Source organism: Cucumis sativus, chromosome 4 (genome assembly GCF_000004075.3).
Source record: "Cucumis sativus cultivar 9930 chromosome 4, Cucumber_9930_V3, whole genome shotgun sequence".
Classification (NCBI taxonomy): Eukaryota; Viridiplantae; Streptophyta; class Magnoliopsida; order Cucurbitales; family Cucurbitaceae; genus Cucumis; species Cucumis sativus.
Genome location: NC_026658.2, coordinates 3281888 through 3307239, shown reverse-complemented (window position 1 = coordinate 3307239; position 25352 = coordinate 3281888). Strand labels below are relative to the sequence as shown.

Below are 25352 nucleotides of genomic sequence, written 5' to 3'. Positions count from 1 at the left end.
ATAGTACATTGATAGACAATAATATGAGTTTATGAATTGAAAATTTTACTCTATCATATTTTCAAAATTAAATCACCACACAGATTTTCCTAAAATCACCATACAGATTTTCCTAAAAGAACAAAAATAAATCTAGCTTGCCTGTGATAATTCTTATAAAACAAACAGCTTACCAATTATAAAATACAAATTAAAATGCTTTGTACTAACACCTTCTTTTTTATAGAATTCCTACCAACACGTTTTCTACATACAAACCACTATTAATTATTTCAAATACATTCAAAAGGAAAAAAGAAATGAAACCTTGGGCAAAGATTTTGAATAATTCAGCATAATACACAAATATTTTTCAAACCATATTAAACTTTGAAACAAATTTCTTTATATAAATATCATATTAAATTTATTATTTTCCAATGGCTTCTTAATTTCGTCGCTCAGTTTCTTGACACCAAAGCAATTAGCTGTTCTCTTTAAAAAAGAAAAAAAAAAAAACGTAATTAGGTCTGAAATTTCCCATCCAACCCTTTACCAACGTATCGGTACTTTCCTATTTATTCCACCGCCTTAACGATTACTAATTCAAACACGTAAATTAATCTCAACCGTCGATCGTTTCCGGCACTTCTCAATCATAGCCGTTCATTTCATCTGCTTCTCCTTTAAAACGATAAGAGTGCTTTCATTTCTTCCATCTGCCTCCGATGGAAACCCTATCTTTCCAAGTTTCTTTGATTTCATTTTTCGCAGATCTAGCTCCGTCTTCCACTCTGTCGATGTTTCGAAGTTCGTAGATCGATAGATCTTTTGTAGATCTACACGTTGATCGTGGTTTCTTGTCGATTCGGTCTCTGGTGACAGGTTTCGGTTGTTTATTCTGATTCAGACCAGCTCAACATCATCTGATTTCTTATCCTATCCGTTCCTGTTTTGACTGCGGTTCTTGGTTGTTTTGTGGTCGTAGATCTGCACGGTGATTGCGGTTTCTTCCCGATCTAGCCTCCGGTGACGGATTTTGTTCATTTCTTTTTTGTTCTGACAGGTTCAACACCAGATCTGACTTCTCTTCTTTTTGGATCATGTTCTCACGACGATTTTTTGGATTGTTATATTGTTCTTTATTTTCTTTCATGGTGCTACATCCTTTTCTACGACGTTTGAGCAAGTATCGTTCCAGAACGGGGAAATCCGGGTTTGATTCTTGATATTGGTTATTTGTTTAATTATTATGCAACGAAAGGCGTCTCGATCTATTCGAACAGGTATGGAATCAAAGTCGGTGGTGGATGTTCATGAAGGCGATTAAGCGTGGTGTCGAAGCTGGAGATGAAGCGGCACGGTGCTGTAGATGTAGTGGATCTCGTCTGAAACTTGTTCGTTGATTCGATGTAGCAGATCTGTGGACAAATTTTCGATGGAAGCTGTATCATCTTGTATCATAATTATGAAAGCATGGGAAAGAGTAGATGAGTGATTGTGGATGTAAAAGATATCGGTATTTATCCTCTTTTTTGAGGTGGATGAATTCTGGTAGCTCTTTGTCATCCGGCCTTTGCCATGACAGGTGCGCTTGCATGGCAGGTCATTCATAATAAAAAAAATAGTATGTTTTGGTTTTGAGGGGGGATTGCACGGGGATTGCCCGGGGTCTTCCCCTCACTGTGGTCTGTTTTCCCTCTTGCTCTCTTTCTCTCCTGCAACTTCAACCGACAGAATCACACCTATGGTCATAGCGTATGACCTGATCCAAATCGCGACATCCAAAGGTACTCGACTTTTCATTTCAGACTCGTAACAAAAAAAGCAATCCTACAATTTAAATTCGTAAGGAAAAAACCGGTATGGATAACAAGAAAGATTCTAGTTCGTACTTCATGTTTGTCGTGAACATAAATGCGTTTTCGGTCTTAGTATCGTTTTTCGAACTTGTTTTGAATCCATAGTAATGCTATCTTTTGGGGATTTTCGAATGACAGTTTTTGCAATATGAGGAGTTTCATGTCATTTCTACAGTCTTAGCAAAGGTAAAGTAAAGGTTTCACATGCAACAAATTTTTACATTTTGAACTGTAACCCACGTCGCCATATTCATATCATATTTAAGTTGTATAAAATTATTTACATTAAGTTATACTGTGTTCATAATACTGTTCTATTTCTTTTCCCTATCACAATGAAGCGAGCTTGATAATAATATAAACCATTTAATTTTTTATCCTATATTCTGTATTTTTATAATGAAATGCTTCTCAAATAGAACTGTAGGTAGTTGCAATTTCTCTATCAGTTTGATATGTAATGTCGAACAGTATGTTGATATCATTTTATTAGTATTATCAATTGAACCCCATTTAGGGGTATGTATTTGGGTCATGTATACGTACTCCCGGCTGTTTCGATGATAGTAGATTGTGTAGAAAGCAACTTTGAATGCCGTCCACGAAGGTTAACTTATGCTTTGCACCGAAGATTCCCAAATGATGGAGACATGGGTGCAGTTTCAGCGGCTCAGTTTGGAAATATGCTGTAATCTGATGGTATTTTACTAGTTTTTTTGCCTTATCTATGGATTCTTGCACTTCTAAAGTTTTTCTGCGTTCCTAGTTTTAATATTGTTGACATCCTTTATACACAAGGGTTTTTAGAATTGCTTTTTTGAAGCTTGTTTAGTTGGTATGAAGACACATTACAGTGTTAATAATATATTGTGCGAAGTATCTTTTTTTCCGAAAGAGCCTGCTGTTGTAACAAGTGACATGGTTTAATAGTTTCAACTTAGCTGTTGTAACAGTCACATGGTTTAATAGTTTCAACTTAGCTGTTGTAACAGTCTCATGGTTTCGTAGTTTCAACTGCTGTTACTGTTTCATTTAGAACTATTTTAGAATTAATTCCCTGATAGATATACAGTTGATGTAAATTTGTAGTTCTAATGATATCCTCGTGTTATATTAGTGAGCGAATCACTGTGACATATGATGAGATTCAATCGTTACGTTTCCGTATCTTATTTTGTGTTTCAGATAATCGATAGTATTCTTCTTGCAATAACTGAATTTTGATGATACTGTAATTTTGATGATATATGGTAACGAGTTTGTTAGAAATGGTTTTGTTCATTCAGTCCTGTTTTTTCGCCTTTAATTTGCGCCTTCGTGTCCGTGAGGCAGAATTGAACATTTGTATTAGTTGATATTTACTACTTCAAACGGTCAGTTGTTGCATTCAGATTAATCTATCGAATTATTTTCTGTCGTAGACTATTGTATATAAGATTTTCCCAAATGGGGCCACTCAAAAATTGAATTTGAAGGCAATATTGGATTTTATGTTTCTATGAAAAAAGGTTTTCTTGAACCTTCTTTTCTGATGAAGTTTTCAAGAACGCATATAAAACGAACTATTTTCCATCCTAAAATTTATTGCATTTAAGTTCCATCTTTTCAGTGTGTTTTGCTTTGTAATTTTTTCTATTTTATCCCATTCTAAATCCTTGTCATTTGTAAAAGACCTAGAGTTTTGTAAGTTCATAACTTTTTTGTATAGTTTTGATCCGATTTCCATTAAAATTTATTCGGGAAACCTTCAAATTAAAATTTTCGTTGCTTTGATAGATCTGTAAGCTCAGTAAGGCAGAGCGCTCAATTTCTTCCGAAATCTGAGAATCTGATGGTTCGAATCCGTCCAGATCTGATTATTTTACAAGTGGTAAACTTGATAACAATTAATTATGTACCAAAATTGTATGTAAAGCGTAGTCTTGAAAAGGTGTTAGGTAGTGATGGGCAATTTTTAAATATGTTGCTTTATGTTAATTAATTACTGCTGTTTTTACTTTTACAATTACCCTTTATATCAATTCCCTCTCCTTCGATATTTGGAATAAATTCCCTGCCAGACCTGACGAAGAAGGGGGTCTACTGACGAAGAAGTGCGGTCCACTTGCGGTTCTGGCCAAGATGGGCGGTTCACCGATTGGGCGGTTCACCGATTGGGCGGTCTGTTACTCAAAATTGAAGGGCGGTCCACTGATCGAACGGTTCTGTAATTCAAAATTGTTCTGTTCTGGGACTCTCTAGAATGATCTACCTTTATTTATTCATTTTTTATTTTCTTAAATGCCAATACAAGCTGTTTATAAGAATCGTTGTATTTATCTGAATATCATTTTCATTTATATATTAAAATATATAAAACGCATAAGAATCCTTGTTTTATTCGCTTCTTTCACCTTTGTTCTACTTTTCTCTTTGGTACTCTTATTATTTGCTTACCAAATTCGGTTTAATAGGATTTAAATGAGAAATAATATTTAAGATTTTGTTAATTAGAATGGGGTGAAGTATATATATAGATAAATATTCTAAAGGAAATATGTCAAAAGTTGCAAGTTGTTATTCTAAACTTTCGAAAATAATAAAATATAAAAGGGAACGATAATATTTAAAACGTTTATATATTTTATTCGGAATATAATAACCTCTCCAAATATCGTGTTCAAATTGGTTTTTTCTTTTGCTTTCGGATAAAGCAATGGTTAGGATGACACGTCGAAACTTCCCTTCTAAAATAAGCCAAGAAATTATCGCATTTATTCTTTACGTTTTAGCGATAATAACTAATCCACGTCGTTCTCTCTGTGCCGTTGATTTCTTTTAACAAACTTTCATCTTAACCATCCATCCCGCTCCTTCCCTCCATAAAAGGACGGTGTATCCTCATTCTCAACTCATCGGCGGACTTCCTTAGGGTTCCATATCTCTGTATTTTGCGTCTATGCTCGGAGCTCTCAACGGTGATCTTGTTGATTTCTGTTGAACGCTGCCAGAGAATGGATCCGTGGACGTCTGAACCCGATGTTCGTTCCTGTAATTATTCTGCTGTGCGAGTTTCGGCGGCGGAGTCTGGTGAATGATCCAGATCTGATAGGTACAACTTCCAGATCGGTTCGTTTTTTCTTTTTCTTGTTCTACGTCCTGCTCTGTTTTCATGATTTGAAATCTTGTCTTAGATCTAGGTTTCTAAAATCACGTGCTCGCTTTTCTGGTTTGCAATCTGTTTTTTTTTTACTCAGGTACGAACGAAATGAAGTCGGATCTTGGATCTCTTCCATTCTGAACTCCTTCTGGAGCCGTGGCCGCTTGTCATCGTCGTCTTGTGTGATGTCTATATAATCAAGACTTTGTTGATCGTGTTTGAAGAAGCGATGAAAGAGTCTGTTGAGACTTATATTCATGTTCGATTGAAGCATTAACTCTGTATATTAATATAGAGCGCGTCGGAAAAGATTAGTTTAGTGTTGCTCTGGATGTGAAAGGTATCGGGAGAACATCCTCCTTGTGGGGGATGAAGCTTTATGTTTCTTTGTCATCCGACCTTTGCCATGACAGGTGCGCTTGCATGGCAGGTCATCGGAAAAAAAATAAAATAGCATCGTTTTTGTTTTGAGGAAGAAGCCGCACGGGGTTTGCCCGGGGTTTCTTCCTCGTTGTTCTGTGTTTTCTTCTCGTTCTCTCTTACTCTCAGTTCGTCTATCTTCAACCAACCGCCATCAACTGCTTCTCGGATTTCTCTGATTTCGCGCCGTTTAAGCCAAGGTAATTCCTAATGATTTTTTTGCATATTGAACAAACCTCACGAGAAAGAAAATCTTTATTCACTATCTGCATCAATACTTAACAATCAATTCCTAAATATTCTCTTTATTTATCTTCACAATTTCACACTTTTTATTATTTGTATAATGAACACAACCATCGTCTGCTTTTCTAATCAATACGTATCGTCTCTAATTACCAATTTTCATTTCAAAGATTTTAGGCCTAGTGCCAAAAAAATATTTGTTTATTAAACTTGTTCGGCAGTAATTTTCTGATGTGCAGGGTCATATGGATAATAAATTCACAATGATTCACCTTTGCATTCATGCCTTTACATTTATTGTCTTTATGATTTTCTAAAGCTTAAAAGTAAATGTGTGTAAGAATACACCTTTGCATTTATGCCTTTCGGGTTATTCGTCTTTTCTGATAACATTTAATGCCTTCATGATTTTCTAAAGTTTAAAAGTAAATGTGTAAGAACATATATTCTAATCGCGATTGTAAGCAAGGTTTCTTTTGATTCTTACCGTTCGTGAATGCGGCCATTCTCGACTACTTACTACACAATACATATCTTCTATCCAATTCGTCATATAACTATCAATTTTGTGCATTTTATTCTGGGATTCTTTTTCTTGCCAAGGATGACTTTTTCAGAACAATTTGTTGTAGAAGATTTGGTTTGTATTTTAGATCTTCCATTGGTCTGTCCTGTAAGATAATTCAGTATAATTAGTTTAGCTTTGTTAGATGTTTGTTATTATTAGATTGGGGAAATTTCAACACTGCTTGCTCGCTAGCCAAGATTAATCGAGGATTTTACAAGCTACTTGGCGTTGGAGAATGGTTATTGCTCGTGGGTGAATGGAAGATAAAATCTGGAACAAGTATCACTCGTCTCTGCCGAGTCTTTTCATTAATGGAAGGTCTTGTATTATTTCTGTTTTTCATTCGCTTCTGAATTCAGCATTTTTTTCAATAGTTGCATTATGCAGTGCTAATTCTTTATATCTATTGAGGTCTTTTTTTAGTATGATTACGTGATTGGACAAAGTTTCTATTTAGGGTTTAGGGTGGATGGATGTCTAATTAATTATGTTTTCTCACTGATTTGTCACCGAAGTTTGGAATACTATGTTCTATTATTACTCGATATTCTCAGAGGTCTCTTGTTATAAATTACAGTTTTTCATTTATGCTTTGGTATTGTATGTTGTGTTGTGAAACGAAGTTCTTCGCACGAGAGTCGTGCAGGATAGTTCTTTGTTTTGCGTGATAATTTTTTAGTAGTATGGGGAACTTTTTTCTATTGAAATTTGTCGAAGATTTTGGATGGTTCTTTTTTAAATTTTTACCGACTTGGAAGGTTACTGAAGGCTAATACTTAGGATTATCACTGATCAAAATAAAATATAAATGTAAATATATAATAAAGCAGTATTTTATTGTAAATTTTTATAATTGTTATAATTGGGTTGTAAAGTTGTGTTGTAACAGTGTGAGATGGTAACTTTATTAGATGTGGCAGGGCTTGGAATCCCTTTAGATTGTAAAATAGTGTGGCTGTAACGAAGACCAAATTATATAAAATAGGGATTTTGGAGTCGCGTGAAATTACTGTAGTTTTATTGAAGGGTCTTGAAATAGTTTTGTTTATCTAAATTTCATAATGTATATACTTATAACATCATTAAATTTATATAATTTGTGAAAAGTAGATCCTTTTGCAAAATGCTCTTAGAAAAATCAAGGAATGAGTAGAGAATTTAAATGATGATTTTTTTTTTTAATTCTAGAGAAAATTCCGTAAATTTATTTATTTGACCAAACACGGTAATGAAAGAGAACCGTAAGAGTCCTGGGTTTGTGGGAGAAGTTGGAGATTAAACTAACATTGCAACCAATGTGTTGTTGAGTTTGTGTTAGTTGAAGTATGTTATTGTTCTCTACTCCTTTCTAACATACTGTGAATTAACATGATCTACCTTGTTGCATTGTGGGTTTAATAATCCAATTTTTTTGCAATACCATCTAAACTTTTAGAAGAAGAATGTCCTTTTATATTTGCCTACTGTGTTTGGAGATGGAGTAGCACTTTGTCAAGAATAGGTCTGTAAGCTCAAACTTGGGAGAGCGCTCAATTTCCTTGGCGGGATTTGAGAGGGTGATGGTTCGAATCCATCCAGATCTGACTCTATCTCAGATGTCTTTTAAATGCTATAATATTTCTTCTACTTGGTTGTAGTTATTCAATATGCAAGTCCTTTGTGTTACTGCTCAGTATAATACTAATTATTACTGTATATTATCATTATTCAAGTGCATATTGTTTCGCTGAATCTGATCTCTGTTCAACACATGAAATTTTAGTTTTTATTTGTGTCATTGCCACTTGGTTCTATTATCATGTTCGCGAACATTGGTTTGCAGTTCTCCAATGCTGTAGTTTGTGTATCCAAGAGTTTCTGTTTTATATATATACTTTTCAGAGTTGAACCTATATTTAGGTGCATTATTTGTTTTTCTTTGAGCTAGACAGTCTTACTTATCGGAATATCTTCAAGATGTAATTGTGCTACGATAACCTTGTTAATGGATATGAATTGAGTCGATTGTTTATCAAGCTATTCATTTGACATGGATATATAATATCATAACATACAAAATTGGTCAATCGATCATGCTTTCACAGCAAACACCCAACATTTGACATGGATATATAATATCATAACATAGAAAATTGGTCAATCGATCATGCTTTCACAGCAAACACCCAATATAATTTTAAAGTTCTGCTAAGAGTCCTTTGGTGTAGAGAAGGAAACTAACTTGTCCTTACACGGATCGATAAACACTCAATATAATTTTAAAGTTCTGCTAAGAGTCCTTTGGTATAGAGAAGGAAACTAACTTGTCCTTACACGGATCGATTGATCCATCGAATTAAGTTGAGTCGAATATTAGTATATTTGACTTCGGAGTTAGTAAGCTTATGTTTTATAAAATCTTGATGAGGTAAAATCTCAATGAGGGTGAGAAATCTTTTTAAAATATAAATCTTTTTAAAATATTACTTGATCTTTCTCAAAACTTGAGGTTTTTGAAGAATTCATAGGACTTTATATAAGATTTGGAAAATGTTTTAATCAACTAGAATGGATTATTCAAATGTAAATTAAACAAAGAAATAAGTAATTCAACTAGAATGGATTATTCAAATGTAAATTAAACAAAGAAATAAGTAATCTTTATAGTTAATCTCGACTTGAAAAAATCAACAAAATTAAAATCCAGAAAATCATTTTAAACATATTATAATTCTGAAAGATGCAAACCTTTAATTAGAACAATAGGTTGATGGGGAGCCACACAATCCAAAATCATATATTTCTTAATAGTAAGAGGCACAGGGTCAATCATTTCATGCTGTTCCATGCACTTCTTATTCCCAGTCTTGAAATTGATTTAATAATAATAATGGCCCAAAAGTAAATGCAATTTTTTAAAATTTGAACTTATTTTGACCGGTCATGGTCTGCCAGAGGCAAAGGCAGCCAAAATGGAAGAAGCCAACCCCATTCCAATCTCTTTCTTTTATTTTAAATGTTCATACTATATAACAACACTGGTTGCTCTCAAATCTCAGCAAAGTCTAAATATGCCCTTTTTTCTTCTCTTTTCAAAAGAGTTAGAAAAGACTTCAACATCATAGGAATTGGAATATGGTGCATAGATGAGCTAATTTTATACTTGCCTAGGAGAAACTTAATAATTTTTTTCTAGAAATACATTGTTATATGTATGTTTGATTGATGGGGAATGGTTGATGAAGATTAGAATTGAATGAGAATAAAGAGAGCGGGAAACGAAAATTGCATTTGAGGCGCATAAGTTTAGCGTGAAACTCATGTTTGCTTGCTTCCTTCAATGAACAAAAAGAAAGTAAACACATAATGATAGAGAAAGTGGACCCCACCATCGCAACCTCTATATAAACCCCAAGCGAGATTTCTCCCTCTTTTTCGCTGCCCAAATAATCGTGGCCTTCTCAGATTTGTGGTTGCACCCACCGTTCTTCTTCACCTGCTCCATTTTCGAGACGAACAAACAAAAGCATTCAACCAGTGGATTCTCTTAATTATCACTATTTTAAATCCGTTTTTCTTTTCCCTGAGGAAGTTTTCTCTTTCGGTTTCTTCATCCCTCTACTTGCTTCTGGTGAGTTTTCTGTAAAATTTTGTTCTATTTTTCTGTTTTTTGTTGGAATCTTGAGGTTTCTTGCTTCCACTCTACTTTCGCGTGTGTTTTTGGATGATTGGGCTTTACTGTGATCTTGTCTGAGTGTTTTTGGAGTAGATCGGATTGTTGCGAGTTCCGAGTTTTGCGTTGGTGATTGTCGATTTTTATCGGTTTGACTCTTGGTTACTTTATCTCGTTTTGGAATTGGATTCGCTAATTACTGTCTTTCTCTTAATTTTTCCTGTTTTATCGGTTCGTTTGTTCTTTAAACTCAACGGCGTTGGTTTGTTGTTTCGATTTTTGACATTTGTGTTGAACTCTGATTCTGTGATTCTAGTTTGGTATAGGATTGAGATTGATCTCGTTGATTTTGTTCGTTAGATAGTTACATTTTTCAATAGTATTGGCTGATTGAACTTAGATAGGGAATGCCAATCGATTTATCAACATACCGGAAATTAATTTTGCAGTCTTAGAGTTTATAGTTTTTTAGGATACGATCTATTCCATCCATGGACTGGATTGTTTATTGCCTGTTCTGAATCTTGACCTAAGGAGGATAAAACTTATAGCAGCGTCCAGAAATTGAGCTGATAAACAAATAATTGTTCTCTTCACACTTAAAATCGAATCATGAGATCATTGAGAATTTAGGTACTGATTAGGAAGTAGTTTAGTTTTCCTCGTTTACTAAATAGAATTTTAACAAAAGCACTCGTGGAAAAATGATTCAATCAGACAGACATGTCCTATACCCAAGGGAACAAATTGGTTATGTATTAAATCATTCTTGGCCTAAAATTAATTATATATCATCTTAACATTGTGGTGGGCCGTGGCTTCAAATAATTTATATCTTTTTAAAGAAAACTTTACTAGTTTAATTTATTGTGGACAGCTTTTTTCTCGTCTTAATTGTAAAAATATAAATGTATATTTTTAAAAAAACTTTAATCGAACTTATTTGTAGAGAAAATAGAGAAATATTCAGTCACGTTCTTTTAATTTGAGAATTTCAAATGCTTCTCATTTTTTGAAAATGATTTACATGCTCCCTAATAACCAATCGACAAAACTTCTAGGTAGCCTTGCATTCCGTCATCTAATAGTGTCAAATAGTTAGCCAATGTCGCCAATTTGAATAATTTTGCTATTGTTTGTTCCTATTTAATCTCAATGTAGCAAACTATTTTAATGGTTAAAGATTTCGTTCAACATTAGCATCTTGGTTTTATTTATTCTATTATGATCAGTATAAGGTAATGCTGTTCTGCATAATAGCTAGTCTAGCTACTGATGTTTTTTATATATATATCTTGTCCTCACTCAAATAGCCAGTGAAGTGTTTAAATAATGACTTTGTTTGTAGGTTATCGTGCTGCACATTGTGCTCCATTGCTAATTGATATGTTTCGTTCAAAAAAACATTCTCAAAACAACGATTCTACACAAGAAGAAGGGAAGGTACTAGTTAATTCAATTTTTATAGACAACAGCTTTCATTTTGTTAGTTTGAGTGACTTGATATATATGTGTGTATGTATTCTTCTTAGTCTCTCTCATATCTTTGGAACTCTATCTATTGAAGTCAAACTATAGTTTGGGTGATATTTTCGGGGAAAATTATAATCCTGAAGTTTTGGGGTCAGTTAAAATAACTCCGTTCCATAGAAGTAATATATCCCATCTCAAATTTAATTTTCGTACCATCTTGAAGGAAATTTTAGAACCAATTCTCATTTATGAAGTCCAGGACCCAATTCATATAAACTAGGGTCATGCCTTCACACTTGAGCCTGTCTACAAGGAAATATCTAAGACTTTAGGCATGTAGCTTTGAACATTTAAAGACCAAAAGCATCTTGGTTTTTATCTTGATACGTTAAATAATAGAACAAATAATGCACCACGTACCCCATCCAAATTAGTAATTTTCTTGAATTATTGATGCCATACGTACGTTTCTTAATTTCTGTCCTGCATCACCGTTTTTTTTTTTTTTTTTTTTTGATGAGGCGTTAATACAACAAGTTTTCAGATATAAAGATCTTTTTCATTAGAAGATTGCCAACTTTTTAACTTAGACTATTTAGTTGAAGATAAAAAACAAAAAAAAAAAGTTAATGACTCGAATTTTTGAACGCCAGGAACAGATTAGGGCCGGATCAGTTAAGGAAGGTGTGACTAATTATATTTATGTTTCTCATACAGATCAATGAACTTAGAGCTGCCCTAGGGCCTCTGTCTAGTCGAAGCTCAAAGTATTGCACCGATGCATGTCTGAGGAGATACTTGATAGCTCGAAACTGGAACGTTGAGAAGTCTAGAAAAATGCTTGAAGAGACGCTCAAATGGAGGGCAGCTTACAAGCCCGAAGAAATCGGTTGGGTAAGTTAAATTATTAATTATATAATTTTATATCTTCAAACATCTATCACAAACAGTTAATATATATTATTCACCTTGGTTCGCATACTTTCAAAATATCATTTTTGTCTCAGAATATCATTGTTGTCCCTAAAATTGGTTAGTTTTTAGAAGTTCAGAGAAAAAATTGTCATTTTGATAGTTCAGAGAATAAAATGGACATTTAAACAGTACACGTACCAAAAAAATTTATATTGAAAGTTGATATGACTGTTAAAATATTTCTTAATAAAATTCTCTCTTATATGCATGGTTGCATTCTATGGAATCAAAAGATTGTTTAAGAAGCAATTTTAATTTATCGTACAGGATGAAGTAGCATTTGAAGGCGAAACTGGGAAAGTGTCGAGAGCAAATTTTTACGATCGACATGGAAGATCTGTGCTCATAATGAGACCAGGAATGCAGGTATGAGCTGGACTCCCCATCAATATTAATGGAACTCGTACTTCCATTATTACTACTATTGAAATTCCATTTTTCTTTATAATAACAAATCTCAAATCACCGGATCCAAATTTTAAGATCTTAAACTAAAAGGCTATGATTTGTTTAATCTTTTCCGTTATAGCAATAAAAAGAACAGTATGAAAATTGGAATAGAGAGAAGCATCTGAATGATCATCTAGGTTTAGATAAGATATTTATCAAATTCTACATGACTAAACTAAGGCATTATATCAAATCCTCCCACCACTCATCAGAAAGAAATAATAAGTAGACAAATTTTTAGAAAAATAAAAAGTACACAGTATAGAAGTGGTCCATTCATTTGCAAATTTAAGTTTTGATCTTTTTTGTGTTTTGCATTCACTTTCTGATTTTAGTGACAGTTCCTATTTTTGAAATCTCTCAGAACACAACTCCATCAGAAGCCAGTGTGCGGCATTTGGTCTATCTTTTAGAGAATGCGATTATGAACCTTGGTGAGGGTCAGGAACAAATGTGTTGGTTAATAGATTTCACCGGATTTACAATGAAAACCAATGTCTCTGTCAAAATAGCCGCAGATATTATCAATGTCCTTCAGAACCATTACCCCGAGAGACTTGCCTTTGCTTTCCTCTACAATCCCCCCAAGTTTTTTCAAGCCTTCTGGAAGGTATGTGCTCTTTAATGCCATCATTCATATACATGCATCCATACAATTGAATATTCCTACTGCTTTTAGCTTTCTCTCAATAGTTCGTAATATTTCAAGACAATCTATGGATCTGAATACCAACAAAAAGTAATCAGTATGTACACTAAGGATAAAGTTTAAGTGTGCCTTTATTAATTCAAATAGTAAAAGTTAATTCCCATGATTTTCTTTTCAAGTATCATCAATATTAATATCTTTATAGAAAATGTGGACACGATCGAACAATCAACTCCAAACTTCCTTCCTATTTTGTCACGAATGAAATAACCAGTAGATTGATTGTTCCAATTTTTATAGGCTATAAAGTACTTCTTGGATCCAAAGACATTTCAAAAGGTAAAGTTTGTAAATCCGAAAGACAAAGGAAGTGTGGAGCTGATGAAATCACACTTCGACATGGAAAATCTTCCCAGTGTGTTTGGAGGTAAAGCCACACTCGAATATGATCATCAGCAGTTCTCCCAGATGATGGGCCAAGACGAGCTTAAAGCTGCCCAATTCTGGGGCTTTGATGAGAAGGCCCAACACAGTGTTAATGGGCCTTCCTCTGGCCCAGAAGTTGGACCTGAGCCCGTTACGTCAACTAACTGACTAACTAACTAACTGGTATGTCTCTCACGCCTCTCCCCATTTTACAGCCCATTTTGAAAGTTAAATCATAATCAACTTCTCTTTAATGCAAAGGAGATGATGTTTGCTCATATCCATAAGTAATTAGTCTCTGCCAACCAACCATGAGAGACTATTGTTATATTATATTGTGTTAACTTACACAGTAGAATTATCAAGAGAGCCCAATAATGTTTTCTAAAAAAAAAAGAATAAATACATGGAGGGATACCTTTTGTTGATTTCTCTCTTGTATCTGTCTCTCTTTAGAATAGAAGAAAATTACTATAATTTGTTTACTTTGTTGCATATTTTTTTCCATGTATCATTTATAGTAAACTTAGAGAGACCCATGCCTTTAAGTTTAGGCTTCGAATTACAGCCAATTTCATATATCATAAATTCCTTTTCTGGCCTAACTTGATCTATTAAAATGTCAGAGTATGTTATTATCATAATTATTACTCAACTCAACTCCATGCATCAAAAGCTCATATGTCAAACGTCGGCAGCTACAGGATGTAACTAACTGTGATGCCATAGACCAATATAGCTCTTGAAACCATGTCTATAGGCCAACCAAAACGGCCTATATAGGAGTTTTTGAGATATTTAAATAATAATAATGATAATAATAAAGATAGAAAAGGAAAGAAGAAATTGAGTGAATTTTATAGATTAAAGTTTTGACAACTATTTGATTGTCTTTTTTAATCTTTTTGAAGTGGAAAAAAAAAAACTAATCTATACTAGACTAACTTAAATTTATGTGTGAATTTATGATCAATTATACTGCTACCTTTATTTTAAATTTAACACGAATCGATTTTAGACTAGGTCCGATCAATTTATCCCATTTATTTTACAATTCTTCTTGTACTAATGAATGAATGCTTTACATTCAAATCTTGAAAATTAGAATACATATCTTTTTTTTAAAAAAAAAAAAAACTTGTTCTTGTTTTTTTGGAATACGACTTAAATACTAAATGCAAGAAAAGCAAAACACTCATTTGCTAATGCTCAGTTTTTCCTACATATGAAAGAAACAACACTTTATTTTTCTATTTCAATTTGAAAATACCATCTCCTTAGTTTAATAAAATTCTCAACTCATCATTCAAATTTCTTCAACCCAAAAAACACACAGCTAAAAACAAATAACAAACCCATGGCAAATGGATTTGTTGATAAACACAAACCCACTTCAAGTTGTAAAGGCTCAACCAATAAATCTAAAATTCTTACGGAGAGATGAATTAGTAAAAGAATCTTCGCCGTATTTTTTTAAATTAAAAACTTTTTTTTAATACAAACACAGAAATTTGAAGAAACGTTAAACTGTAATATATTAGTAACTCAGATAAAAGTTCATTCACATATACAGGCAGAAATAGCAAATAAATGAACAGGTATTATATAATAAACTCATGTACCTCCCCATTTGATGAAAAGATGATTTGTTTGGATCAAAATTGAAGTACCCAATAGTGCGTTGAACTTGATTTTTTGCACAATGAAGAGTTTCATTTCCAGAGAGTGAGAATCAAAAACAAAAGAACAAAAGAACAAAAAAAAAAAAAGTAAATAATCATATGTATTGTATGTTAATTTATATGAATATCTCTACTTTGGAATAGATTTTAATTATGTTCTTGAACTTTAAGAATAAAATTATTGTTAAAGAGATGCACTTTGAGAACTTTTTCAGGACTAATGTGTATTCTATTTGAAAAAATTATAAGCCAGAAGACAAAGTTGAAATGTAATTTATATTTCATTAAATTGGAAGACTACCTTCATTTTTGGCCCGTTGGACGTTGATAATTGATTTGATTCAGAGCTCACTGGAATAAAGGCATTCATCTACAAGCTGACGCAGATTTGGATTTTCCATTGCAGCTGCAACTCTTTCTTTGTCATTTAGCTGCTTGTTAACTGTTCTTTCATCGTAAAAAAAAGAACAAACAGTTATTCATGTTCGTTCTAATTATATTATTCATATAAGTTTATTAAAGCTACATTAGGTGACACTTTCATTTTCAGTTTAATCTTCTTTAAGTTTGTGCTTAGTTTTTTTCTAGGAACGATGTGTTTATAAGCTTAATTTCTAAAAACACCAAATGGTTAACAGACTTACCCGACAATAATAATTTAAATCAAATAGCTATTTCCTTCCAAAAAAGGAAAATAATAACTAAAATGTAACTCTATTTAACTATTGGTTCAATCCAAGCAGTTGGGTAAAAACGACAGATTAATGCCGTTAGTAAGAAGTAATAGTTATCAAATATTTAAGGCTTCTAAAAAGCTCAATCGCCGATATCATGATCTTTTCTCCAAGGGGTATTTTGATCCAATAACACTTTAGAATGTTTTAATCTCACCTGAGTCTTCATTTGCGTGTGATCCTGGAGACACTTTGATGTCAACCTGCAAAATCCATGATAAAAAAGTTGTAGTGGACAATCGAAACTTGAGTTATATATATAAATAAATATGTCAGAAAACTCAATGATACAATTATACAACCTATAGAGTAGATCCTGTACAAGTAAGGTAAACATTCAAATTGACTTCATGGTTGTATGAATATCATCAAATCACCTAAAAGGCAAATTGAAGACGGGAAGATTGAGAGATGGGGAATGTATCTGTCTTTATATATAATATAAAGTCTCAATTGGTAACCATTCTTGATTTTTGAAATAGATGTCTATTTTCTTTCATTTTCTTACCATGGTTTATCAATCTTAAGTAAAAGAATTGCATTATTGGCCAATTTTCAAAAACAGAAAACAAGTTTTTAGTTTTCAATTTTCATTAACAACTAATTTTCTTGAACAATAAGCTTCTCCTTAGTTTTGTTAAATGGTAACCTGATATAATCCAAGTTTATAAACTAAGCCCCAAAAGAAATCACCTAAAATTTACCCCCATGCAGTCCTTGCAAGTGAAATGACCCCAAAGGCACTATTCTCATGATCGTTTCCCTCAAAAACTAATAACATCCAATTTAACCCCTAAACTTTGAATTTGCATTAAATGTAAGGTTTTGTTTAATAGGTCTCCAAAAGTCACTCAACGTTCAATTATATGTCTAACAAATCTTTAGCCTATTCAATAATTTTTTTAAAAATGTACAAGTACATAAGATGTACAATTTATTATCTCTTAAGTTATTAAACTTTCAATTTTATGTTCATAAGTTCGTTAGTAAATTTTAAAACAGGTTGGTTAAGGACCTAAATTTAAGGAGTTCTTAAAAGATTAAGGCCGAAAATTCGGAGAATCAGACATTAATTTCAAAGTTCAGGCACCTAAAATTGAGAATACAGAGAACATTAATTTAGAAGCCACGATTCCATTAGTATCTGATGATTGCATTGCATCAAGTAGAGTGGAGAAATGAAATTGAAGAAGCAGTACGTCAATGTTTCAAGTTTGTAGCTAAAGAAAGGAATGTGAATTGACCTTATAATGTGGAGGAAAGAAATGTTTAAGTTTCACTCTCAGACAGAGTCCAATCACAGTCGCCATACTACAATGCTGAATAGTCGGAGTAAAAGTTATCCTGTGAGAAAAACACTAATTCAGCAAACAATTTAGGAATCCAAAGCTGACGGCATTTCGATCAAACTTAAGCTACACTAGAAATCCTCGAGGAACGTGTTTGTGCAAGCCATACGATTATTAATCAATAATCTCAGATTGTCTTTCAAAATCAAAGAGGTAGAGAAAATAAAGGAGTTGCAGTTTAGCTTACAGGATACGCCCTAACTTCTCATCGACAGTGATCGATTCCTCCGAGAGAACACTAAGCTGCTCTAACGAATACGGATGCTCCGGATCTCTAATATCCCTCACGAAATGTGTCAAAATTGAAGTCAAGGACAAGAAATTTACAAATTGACAATCAAATACCAGATTCCGAAAGCTCAATTTCCACAAAATCATCCAAAAAATTTACACGTTCGGTCACGAAGAAAGCGCTAGAAAATTATAAAAGAAAACAAGAGAATCCTCCAAAAGCATACAGACAAAACGGAATCTAATTAACTTGATAATCAGAATTAAGCAAGAAACCACAGCGAAAATTGAAGTTCAAATAAAATGAAAGGAGAACTCAAAATTTAGTAAAAACACAAACAGTTAAGAAAAGGATATCATAGATTTCAAGAGGATCAACAGCGTCGTCACCGTGGAAGTCTTCCGAGCGAGCGATCCGCTCCTTCTTGGCGTGAACCACTGGATTCGCATTGATAAGCCCCAGCGTCATCCCTTCTTCTTCTTCTTCTTCCTTCTTGTTGTTTCGGTGAAGTTTTAATCACAGACTAGTGGGTATAAACTATAAACTATACTAAACTAGTTTAAACATTAAACATATCCGTCACCGCTGGAAAAGGCGCGTGACAGTCCAGTAAGAGAGAAGCACGTAATGGTGATTTGTTGGAATCTTGGTCAAATTAATGGGTGACGTAACGGTATAGGAGTGTTCAGTAAAAGGTTCTAATTTCGCCGCCCTATTGTTTCCCGCTGATTATGTAATGTAATAATGTATGCCCGTGACCCTTCATTACTCATTACTGTTTTAACACAAATTCTTCAAATCCTATTTTTATTTAATGGGATTATGTTTGTTTGTTTCTTTATTGTTTATTGTTTATTGTTTATATTTATTTTTTATTTAGCATCTTTCTTTATTTTCTGTTTTTATGTATAAAAAAAATTGGTTCTTGTACGTGCTTTTAATTTAATTTAGAAAAAATGGTAGATAACAAAAAAAAAATCTATTTACACCAAAAAAAATTAAATAGGCTTTTGAATTAAATGGATTTTACTATATTTTGTAGGTAGTTTTAATATTTTCATAGCAAAAATATTTCGATTACTTAAATGGTTTAATTTTTCTTAATTTTATGTATATTTTTTATTTTTTATTTTTTATTTCAAAATTAATCTTATTATGTAATTTATTGACAAAAATAATCTTATTAGGCAACTTTTTTAGTAGAATTATATTGAACTATTCCTTTGAAATTTTTAAGATATAATTAAATGTCAGTGGACATAAACTCAGATTCCAAATCTTCAATTTATTTGACAGAGAGATAGAGTTCCAACTTTAATAGAAATATTAAGAAAATGCCAATTTTTGTGTTATTTAAAAAAAATATATATATAACATTAAAAGTTTCAAATAAATTATTTAAACTAATAAACAAACCATTCATATTTTGTTAACAATTTGTATTTAAATGCTCTACTGAAATTATCAAGCGTCTCCAGGTGTCCATGTCAAGAGAAAATTTGATACCAATTGCTTGCCATGATTGAGAAGCCATTTTTCTTTTTCCTTTTTGGAAAACGTTAAATTAGATGGTAAATAAAATTGTTTGCGTTTTTTATTTAAAAAAGAGCAAAGTAAATAGAAAACAATTATAAATAAAGAACAGCAAAACAAATAGAAAACAATGCAATATTGCGCATATTCCTGAGCGTTTACGAATACTTTCTTTAAACCCCTTATAAAGTTGATCCAAACATGTAGTTTCCTAATTTCTGCATTAAAAGATCAAACTATTTTCCAAAATTTTGAATTAGCGGCAAATAACTCAGCAACAATTATTAACGCATGTATTAAATAGATTTACCGACGGATTAATAAACTTTACAGTATTATTACTTCTCTTAATGACGCGTGTATAATTATTATGGTATGAGAGCAAATTGCTTCCTTACACCTCTAAAATTATCATCGCTAAGTAGTATACAAGATCTGATCTATTAGGGTAGATTTAAGATAAAAACTATTCTTAAAATCGTGTATTAAACTACCCAAAAATAAGTAACAGAGGAGTGTTTACCACTACAGAACTGGAGATAATCTTCACATGGGAATCTTTAAACATGTACTGATTTCATCTACACGAAAAGCAAACTCGTACCAACAGGCAAAACTAATCAGACTTCTGGGCTCAATCTTTCCCAGAATCAAGCAGCATTTTGCTAAAGCTAAAATTAAGGAAGCGTTTATAGCAGTTACTTTCCCGACTGAATTACATTCATATGCCAAATCCTCCAAAGGGAAGATCTGAGTATTGAATCTCAAAGAAGCCCTCTTCTTCTCTTGTAGTCGCTAACAGTAAGTGTCAGTGCATGCCGCCTACCATCATTCTCAGGGACTTGACGTCCAACTGTGGCTTCTATCCTTTGTTTCCTTGCTAAGAACCCAGCCTGCGCTCCGAGGGCACCACCAAATTTCTGAAGCATAGCCAACGATATAGGCAGCTCGAAGTTGTGCAGCGAGTTTGACTCCGTCCCTCCATCTACAGGAGCATTAGTATCAACCAACTTTCCAGCACCAGCAGCAGCTTCCAAGGCCGCTGCGGTAGCTGCCATTCCAGCATCTGAAGTACCACCAGCTTCAGTTCTAGTATTCTCCAATGCAGGTGTTACATTGTCACTGTTTCCAGCTGCTTCAGCAGCTCCATTGGCTTCACCAGCATTGGAAACATAATAATTCCTTGACCTGGTCCATCTCCTTGAGAAAGGATCGTAACCAGCCTCTCCAGCTTTCAAATCTTTCAGAGGTCTTAGTTCTGATGCATTTTTGAAGTTTTCCACCCTATTCTTCCTGTTCATCTCAGCTAACCGAATAGCTTTGGCATCTTTCATCTGCAACCTCCTGGATGCCTCTAGTTGCTGCAGCCTTGTTTTGATCCTTTCCACCTCAGCTTCATCGTTCTTGCTTACTGCTACGTCCATCTCTCTCCTCAACCGGTCCTTCTCAGCTGCAATATTTAACGGTCTTGCTGAGGCAGATTTTTTATCCTGCAACATCTGCTTCACTGTGGCTGCTGAGTAGACAAAGTTGTTGACTTTCTGTATAGCTTCCTTCTTTTCCAATATATCCTGCTTGCTCAGCATCCGACCGCCAGTTCGCTCTACCTCTTTAACCCACTGTTTATATTCATCCTCGAGTGGAGCAGAGTCTGAAACCATGGCCATCTGCCACCTGGCGGCAGAAGCTTCATTTCCCCAAATAACATTAAGATATTTATGTGTGATTTTGTTCTCTAGTTTATACTGACGGTCAGGTTCTGTTGCATCAACATTGCGCACCAAGCAGAGCCTATAGATAGGCCCAGATCTTGATCTCCCAATTCCAACTCTCACAAAGCATCCAACTATCAACTCCTCAAAGAATGGCTCCATTAACCATTTTGCAAGCTTTGATCTACGAATAGTAACTTCCTTGATATCTTCAAATGTTGGCCCATCTGACCCAGGTATGGATCTCTCATCATCACTGTCAATCATTCCACCATCTCCTGTAGATCCTTCATCATCACTTTGAAACCTACTTTCACTTTCACTTTGGCTTGAGCTACTCAAACTAGGAGCAGTGAAGGGCTTTCGTTTTGTTGGTGAGAACCGTCGACTATTTGCATTTCCTCTAGATGCATCTCTCAGCTTGCGATGAGCCTCTGGGTCCTGCTGCTTCAACCTTTTTGCACGCAATTCATTTAAGGCATCATCTTTTGCAGCTGCTCTATCAGCAGATCTGGCCGACGATCTAATACGAGATGATGGGAGAGGTGGAGTCTCTTTCCGAGATGGGGCACTCTTCCCTTTATCCATTTTAGCTCTCAAACTTTCATATAAATGCTTATCGTTCTTCTTAGATGCTCTGTCTGACAGAATCATCTCTCTTTGAAGTTCAGACATACCAGCCAGCTTGCGCCTATCATCGTCATCTTTGTAAAGATCATCCCCAACATCAGATTCATCACTGCTGTCACCCTCACGTTCTGAACCAACATCTTCGTCTTCCCCTTCCTCTTGGCTGCCTCCATCATCATCCCTTTCAGTAGGATCTAACCTTTTCTTCAGAGGAACCTGAGATCCAGAGGGCTTCCTGCTTGCATAACCACGATCATCATCTGAGTCATCATCCCTAGAGTCACTTCCAGCATCAGAATATGAACCTTCACGTTGCCTTCGCGATGGTGGATGAGAGTGTCTATTTCTCCCTGCTGCATTAGTTCTTCCAGCAGCTTCAAGAAGTAAATTTTCTAAATCTGCCATGTTTTACAGCCTCAAACACCAAAATCTGTTAACTTCTTTGACTTGCCCTTCTGTCCTGAAAAAATAGTAAAACTATAGTCAGCATCTTGCAAATCAGACAATGAATCAAGATGTTCCAAGGAAACATAAGATTTTCACATCTCCATTCAAATGAAACACATAATATACATCACCAGAAAAAATAAAATAAAGATAATAAAACCGACTACCGAGAAACTACAATTTAAAACTGGAAACTGAACAGCTCGTTAAGATTGGCAGTAGAACTTCATCAGAAGTTATGAGAAATATTCCCCTCCTCAAGATTACTCAAGCCATAAATCAATGAATAGTCTCTAATAAATAGTCAATCAATTATGATAGAACACAATGGTTGGGGTGAATTAGAGCGTGGGTACTAAAAATTTAGTAGGCTATCTCTCTGCCATAAACTAATCTCAAAATCTCCCAAATTACTCATGACCTTACCATATTTGTATACATAACCTCCTGCCGAAGGCTAACAAAACAAACTCCTCTCTTGTACTCATAGTTTGCACTCTACTTACTGACAATAGCTACCTCCATAACTTTGTATTACTTAAACCAACTTATATGACTACTTTTGATGTCAAACATTACACGTACCCAATGATTCAGGTATCACTTCATTCTCAAGGATGAACACGATATTATATATTGTCAAAACTCCTAAACAGCCATTAGAACTTCAGTCATCATAATCCAAAAGAGGTCAAAAGACAGCAGCGTTGTCCACTACTGGGCCCCCAAACTCACACAGGTAAAATGGTATCATTGCCTTGGATTCATTCCTCCAATCAATTATTCTTTGTATGAGTAGGGCATTGCACCCAAAAATTGAAATGTCACAAAGCCCAGAAACCTAAGCAGATCAATCTTTATCGATCCCTTTATGTCTGATTTTTTTTGTTGATCCTAGTAAAAGAAAGACAAAAGCCATTTGACAGCAGTGTGTCCGAAGAAAAAAAAGTAAAAGCAAATATGAGATGATCTCATCAAACTAGCGTAAGGGTGGGTTATAAAACCTCCAAATTACCCCCAGGCCCCAACAAACTTGATCCAGTTAGGTTAAGTCAGATCAGGCGTTTATAAGATATGTTAGACGTGAACCTGTAAAATCATCGCTCTGGAAGCTAATTTTTGCCAAGTTTAAGATTTATAAATTAATGTCTCCTACATTACAAATCTCAAAACTTCATCAATGACAACGATGTAAACATCGGCACAGCCCCTACCTGCACAAGGTATACAATAAAAAACACAGTACCAAACAAGAACGTTATCAACATTTTTAAAATTACAGCACAGTACAGGAGATCAAGACCCGTTTTCGTACAAATCTAGGAACTTAAGGCATGCCGCAAATTAAATTCAGAAATAAAGTATAAAAATATCCAATATTAAGAGCTATAAAATCTACGTGACTAACATCCAAGCTTCAAGGGGAGAAAAAAAACAATTTCTAAACGGAAATCAATAACACCTCAAGGCAGAAATCGAAAGCGATACGACAGTCATGAGCGACCAAATGAAAGTACAATAAAATCATAGAGACAGGCAGGCAATTAAACCGTAATATACAGCGAATTAATGTTAGAAAATCCAGAAACCCAGATATTAGAGATGCGTAATTACCTTGAAAGAGCACTTGACCTTAAACCGTTGAAAGCCCTAGAGAGAAAGAGAGAGAGAGAGAGGAAAAGAGAGAGCTTGATTGGGCGAGGAAGAGATAACGAGCTACAAATGAAATGAATCTGATTTGAAATCTGTATCGTCTCAAACAGAAAACAAAAACCCCGCCCAAAATAGGTCAGATTTGGCAGGATTGTTGATTAAACACATCCCAATTTCACCGTATTTTCAAATGGGGAATTGAAGAAAGGAAAAGTAACCCGACAGAAGAACAAGAAGAAGAAGAAGAAAGTGAAGCCGGCAACTGAGATAGGGTGGAGCTGGAGAAGAAAGAGTGTGGACTTTCGAAGGTTCAACTGTGGCGACGAGGGTGTGCCGGCGTAGGTTTTAAATCGGGTTGTGAAAATGCTGTGTGGCAAATGGAAGAGAGAATAAATAAAAGGAGGGAGATAAAGTAGAAATCGTACAAGTCGCGCTTTTTTTCTTCAATGTATAAATAAATAAATTATTGAAATGAAATATTTTAAAATATAGAAAATTTGATATTCTAGTTGAAGTGAAAAAACAAAAATCATCCTCGAAAATTCTAAAATATATATATATATAAAACCCTTTGGTGTAAATTAATTGTTTTCTTGTAATCTCTTGTAAAAATATGTTTATTTTGATATAAAATATCAATCACAATATATTTTGTAACCTATTATAAAAGTTTTATTAAATGTAAATATATACTTTTAAACTTAATAAATTTCATCTAATACATTCCTAATTGGTTAAATTCTAATAGTTTAATTACTCTCGTTTATTTGTATTTGAAGTGATTATATATTTAATTAATTTAATGATGTATTATTGATAATACTAAACTGTACATCGGACCTTTAAGTTCTAGAGTAGAATTTCATGTAAGCTATAATTGATATGAGCTTGTTTTAATATTTTGTTGTTATATTTTTTTTATATATTTATACAAGGTTGATAAAATAATACAAATATTTAGCCATGATTTGGTAGTTGTTGATATATATACTTTAGTTTTTTAAAATATAAGTTGATAAACACGTGTCTTGTTTTAAATTTCTTAGTTTATCATCTACTTCTTATTAATATTTCAAATGAAGCTGGATAAAAACTAAAAAAAATTAAGTGTTTGAAAACTAATTTAACTCACGTGATAAAAATACAAACAAAGTTTAATTCAAACAAATGAAATAATAATAATAATATAGTTACAACATGGGACCTTAATTTTTAGAGAACTTTCTATATTTATCTAAAAAATAAAAAGTAATCTTGAATTTTAAATATATTTTTTAACATCTTTTCAAACTTCCAAGTGAAATGACTCACATAATGAAAGTACAAATTTGCTAACGCTTATTCAGTTACCTACTTAACTGATAACTCAACCCTTGAGACATGTATCTTGAGTTATAAATTTTGAACTTGGATTTTACATTCTGTTTACCTACAAAAAATCATACTTCAACGTCCAAAGTTAGAGAAATTATTGGTTTTTGAATGGTCCCAACTTAAAACGAACAATTTCTTCCTTTCGATAGTTCAATAACATAACATAA

General features: G+C 33.7%; 3 protein-coding genes and 1 long non-coding RNA gene across 9 annotated transcripts; 2 read left to right on the top strand and 2 right to left on the bottom strand.

Moving 5' to 3' along the window:
- Window positions 1-432: 432 nt before the first annotated feature.
- On the top strand, window positions 433-6762 carry LOC101211037. 3 transcript variants are annotated; one of them, XR_004215895.1, is made up of 3 exons: window positions 570-864; window positions 968-4932; window positions 5078-6762. It is a non-coding gene; the product is annotated as an uncharacterized LOC101211037 (long non-coding RNA). The 3 variants fall into 3 exon arrangements; XR_004215894.1 differs by having other exon boundaries at window positions 678-1769; window positions 1980-4932; XR_004215893.1 differs by having other exon boundaries at window positions 433-4932.
- A 2847-nt stretch (window positions 6763-9609) lies between these two features.
- On the top strand, window positions 9610-14444 carry LOC101209886 (phosphatidylinositol transfer protein 3). Its single transcript, XM_004149103.3, has 6 exons — window positions 9610-9824; window positions 11215-11309; window positions 12057-12233; window positions 12582-12680; window positions 13129-13374; window positions 13714-14444. Exons 2-6 carry the CDS (start codon window positions 11253-11255, stop codon window positions 14005-14007), a joined length of 873 nt encoding a protein of 290 aa, XP_004149151.1. The 5' UTR covers window positions 9610-9824; window positions 11215-11252; the 3' UTR covers window positions 14008-14444.
- Window positions 12980-18373, bottom strand: LOC101210134 (protein AE7-like 1). 3 transcript variants are annotated; one of them, XR_004216135.1, is made up of 7 exons: window positions 18193-18373; window positions 17792-17897; window positions 17500-17599; window positions 16413-16458; window positions 15823-15963; window positions 15462-15525; window positions 12980-13486 (listed from the first exon to the last, which is right to left on the bottom strand). XR_004216135.1 is itself a non-coding variant. In XM_031884397.1 (6 exons), the coding sequence occupies exons 1-5, from the start codon at window positions 18302-18304 to the stop codon at window positions 15863-15865; spliced, it is 465 nt and encodes a 154-aa protein (XP_031740257.1). In that variant the 5' UTR covers window positions 18305-18373; the 3' UTR covers window positions 12980-13486; window positions 15823-15862. The 3 variants fall into 3 exon arrangements, 2 of the variants coding, with proteins under 2 accessions (XP_031740257.1, XP_004149152.1); XM_031884397.1 differs by lacking the exon at window positions 15462-15525; XM_004149104.3 differs by lacking the exon at window positions 12980-13486 and having other exon boundaries at window positions 15285-15525.
- Window positions 18374-19822: 1449 nt separating this feature from the next.
- LOC101209641 (protein RTF1 homolog) lies at window positions 19823-24205 on the bottom strand. 2 transcript variants are annotated; one of them, XM_004149102.3, is made up of 2 exons: window positions 23773-24205; window positions 19823-22171 (listed from the first exon to the last, which is right to left on the bottom strand). In XM_004149102.3, the coding sequence occupies exon 2, from the start codon at window positions 22114-22116 to the stop codon at window positions 20134-20136; it is 1983 nt and encodes a 660-aa protein (XP_004149150.1). In that variant the 5' UTR covers window positions 22117-22171; window positions 23773-24205; the 3' UTR covers window positions 19823-20133. The 2 variants fall into 2 exon arrangements, with proteins under 2 accessions (XP_004149150.1, XP_011653135.1); XM_011654833.2 differs by having other exon boundaries at window positions 19823-22166.
- Window positions 24206-25352: the final 1147 nt, after the last annotated feature.

What these genes read in the sequence shown, in the direction of transcription:
- LOC101209641 (XM_004149102.3), bottom strand. Translation starts at nt 22,116, where the DNA reads ATGGCAGATTTAGAAAATTTACTTCTTGAAGCTGCTGGAAGAACTAAT.
- LOC101210134 (XM_031884397.1), bottom strand. Translation starts at nt 18,304, where the DNA reads ATGACGCTGGGGCTTATCAATGCGAATCCAGTGGTTCACGCCAAGAAG. An exon ending in TGATCCTCTTGAAATCTATG is followed by an intron (nt 17,898 to 18,192) that starts ATATCCTTTTCT and finishes CAATTTTGACAC; the next exon opens with ATTTCGTGAGGGATATTAGA. An exon ending in TCTTTCCTCCACATTATAAG is followed by an intron (nt 16,459 to 17,499) that starts GTCAATTCACAT and finishes TGGATTTTGCAG; the next exon opens with GTTGACATCAAAGTGTCTCC.
- LOC101209886 (XM_004149103.3), top strand. Translation starts at nt 11,253, where the DNA reads ATGTTTCGTTCAAAAAAACATTCTCAAAACAACGATTCTACACAAGAA. An exon ending in AGCCCGAAGAAATCGGTTGG is followed by an intron (nt 12,234 to 12,581) that starts GTAAGTTAAATT and finishes TTTATCGTACAG; the next exon opens with GATGAAGTAGCATTTGAAGG. An exon ending in TTTTTCAAGCCTTCTGGAAG is followed by an intron (nt 13,375 to 13,713) that starts GTATGTGCTCTT and finishes CAATTTTTATAG; the next exon opens with GCTATAAAGTACTTCTTGGA.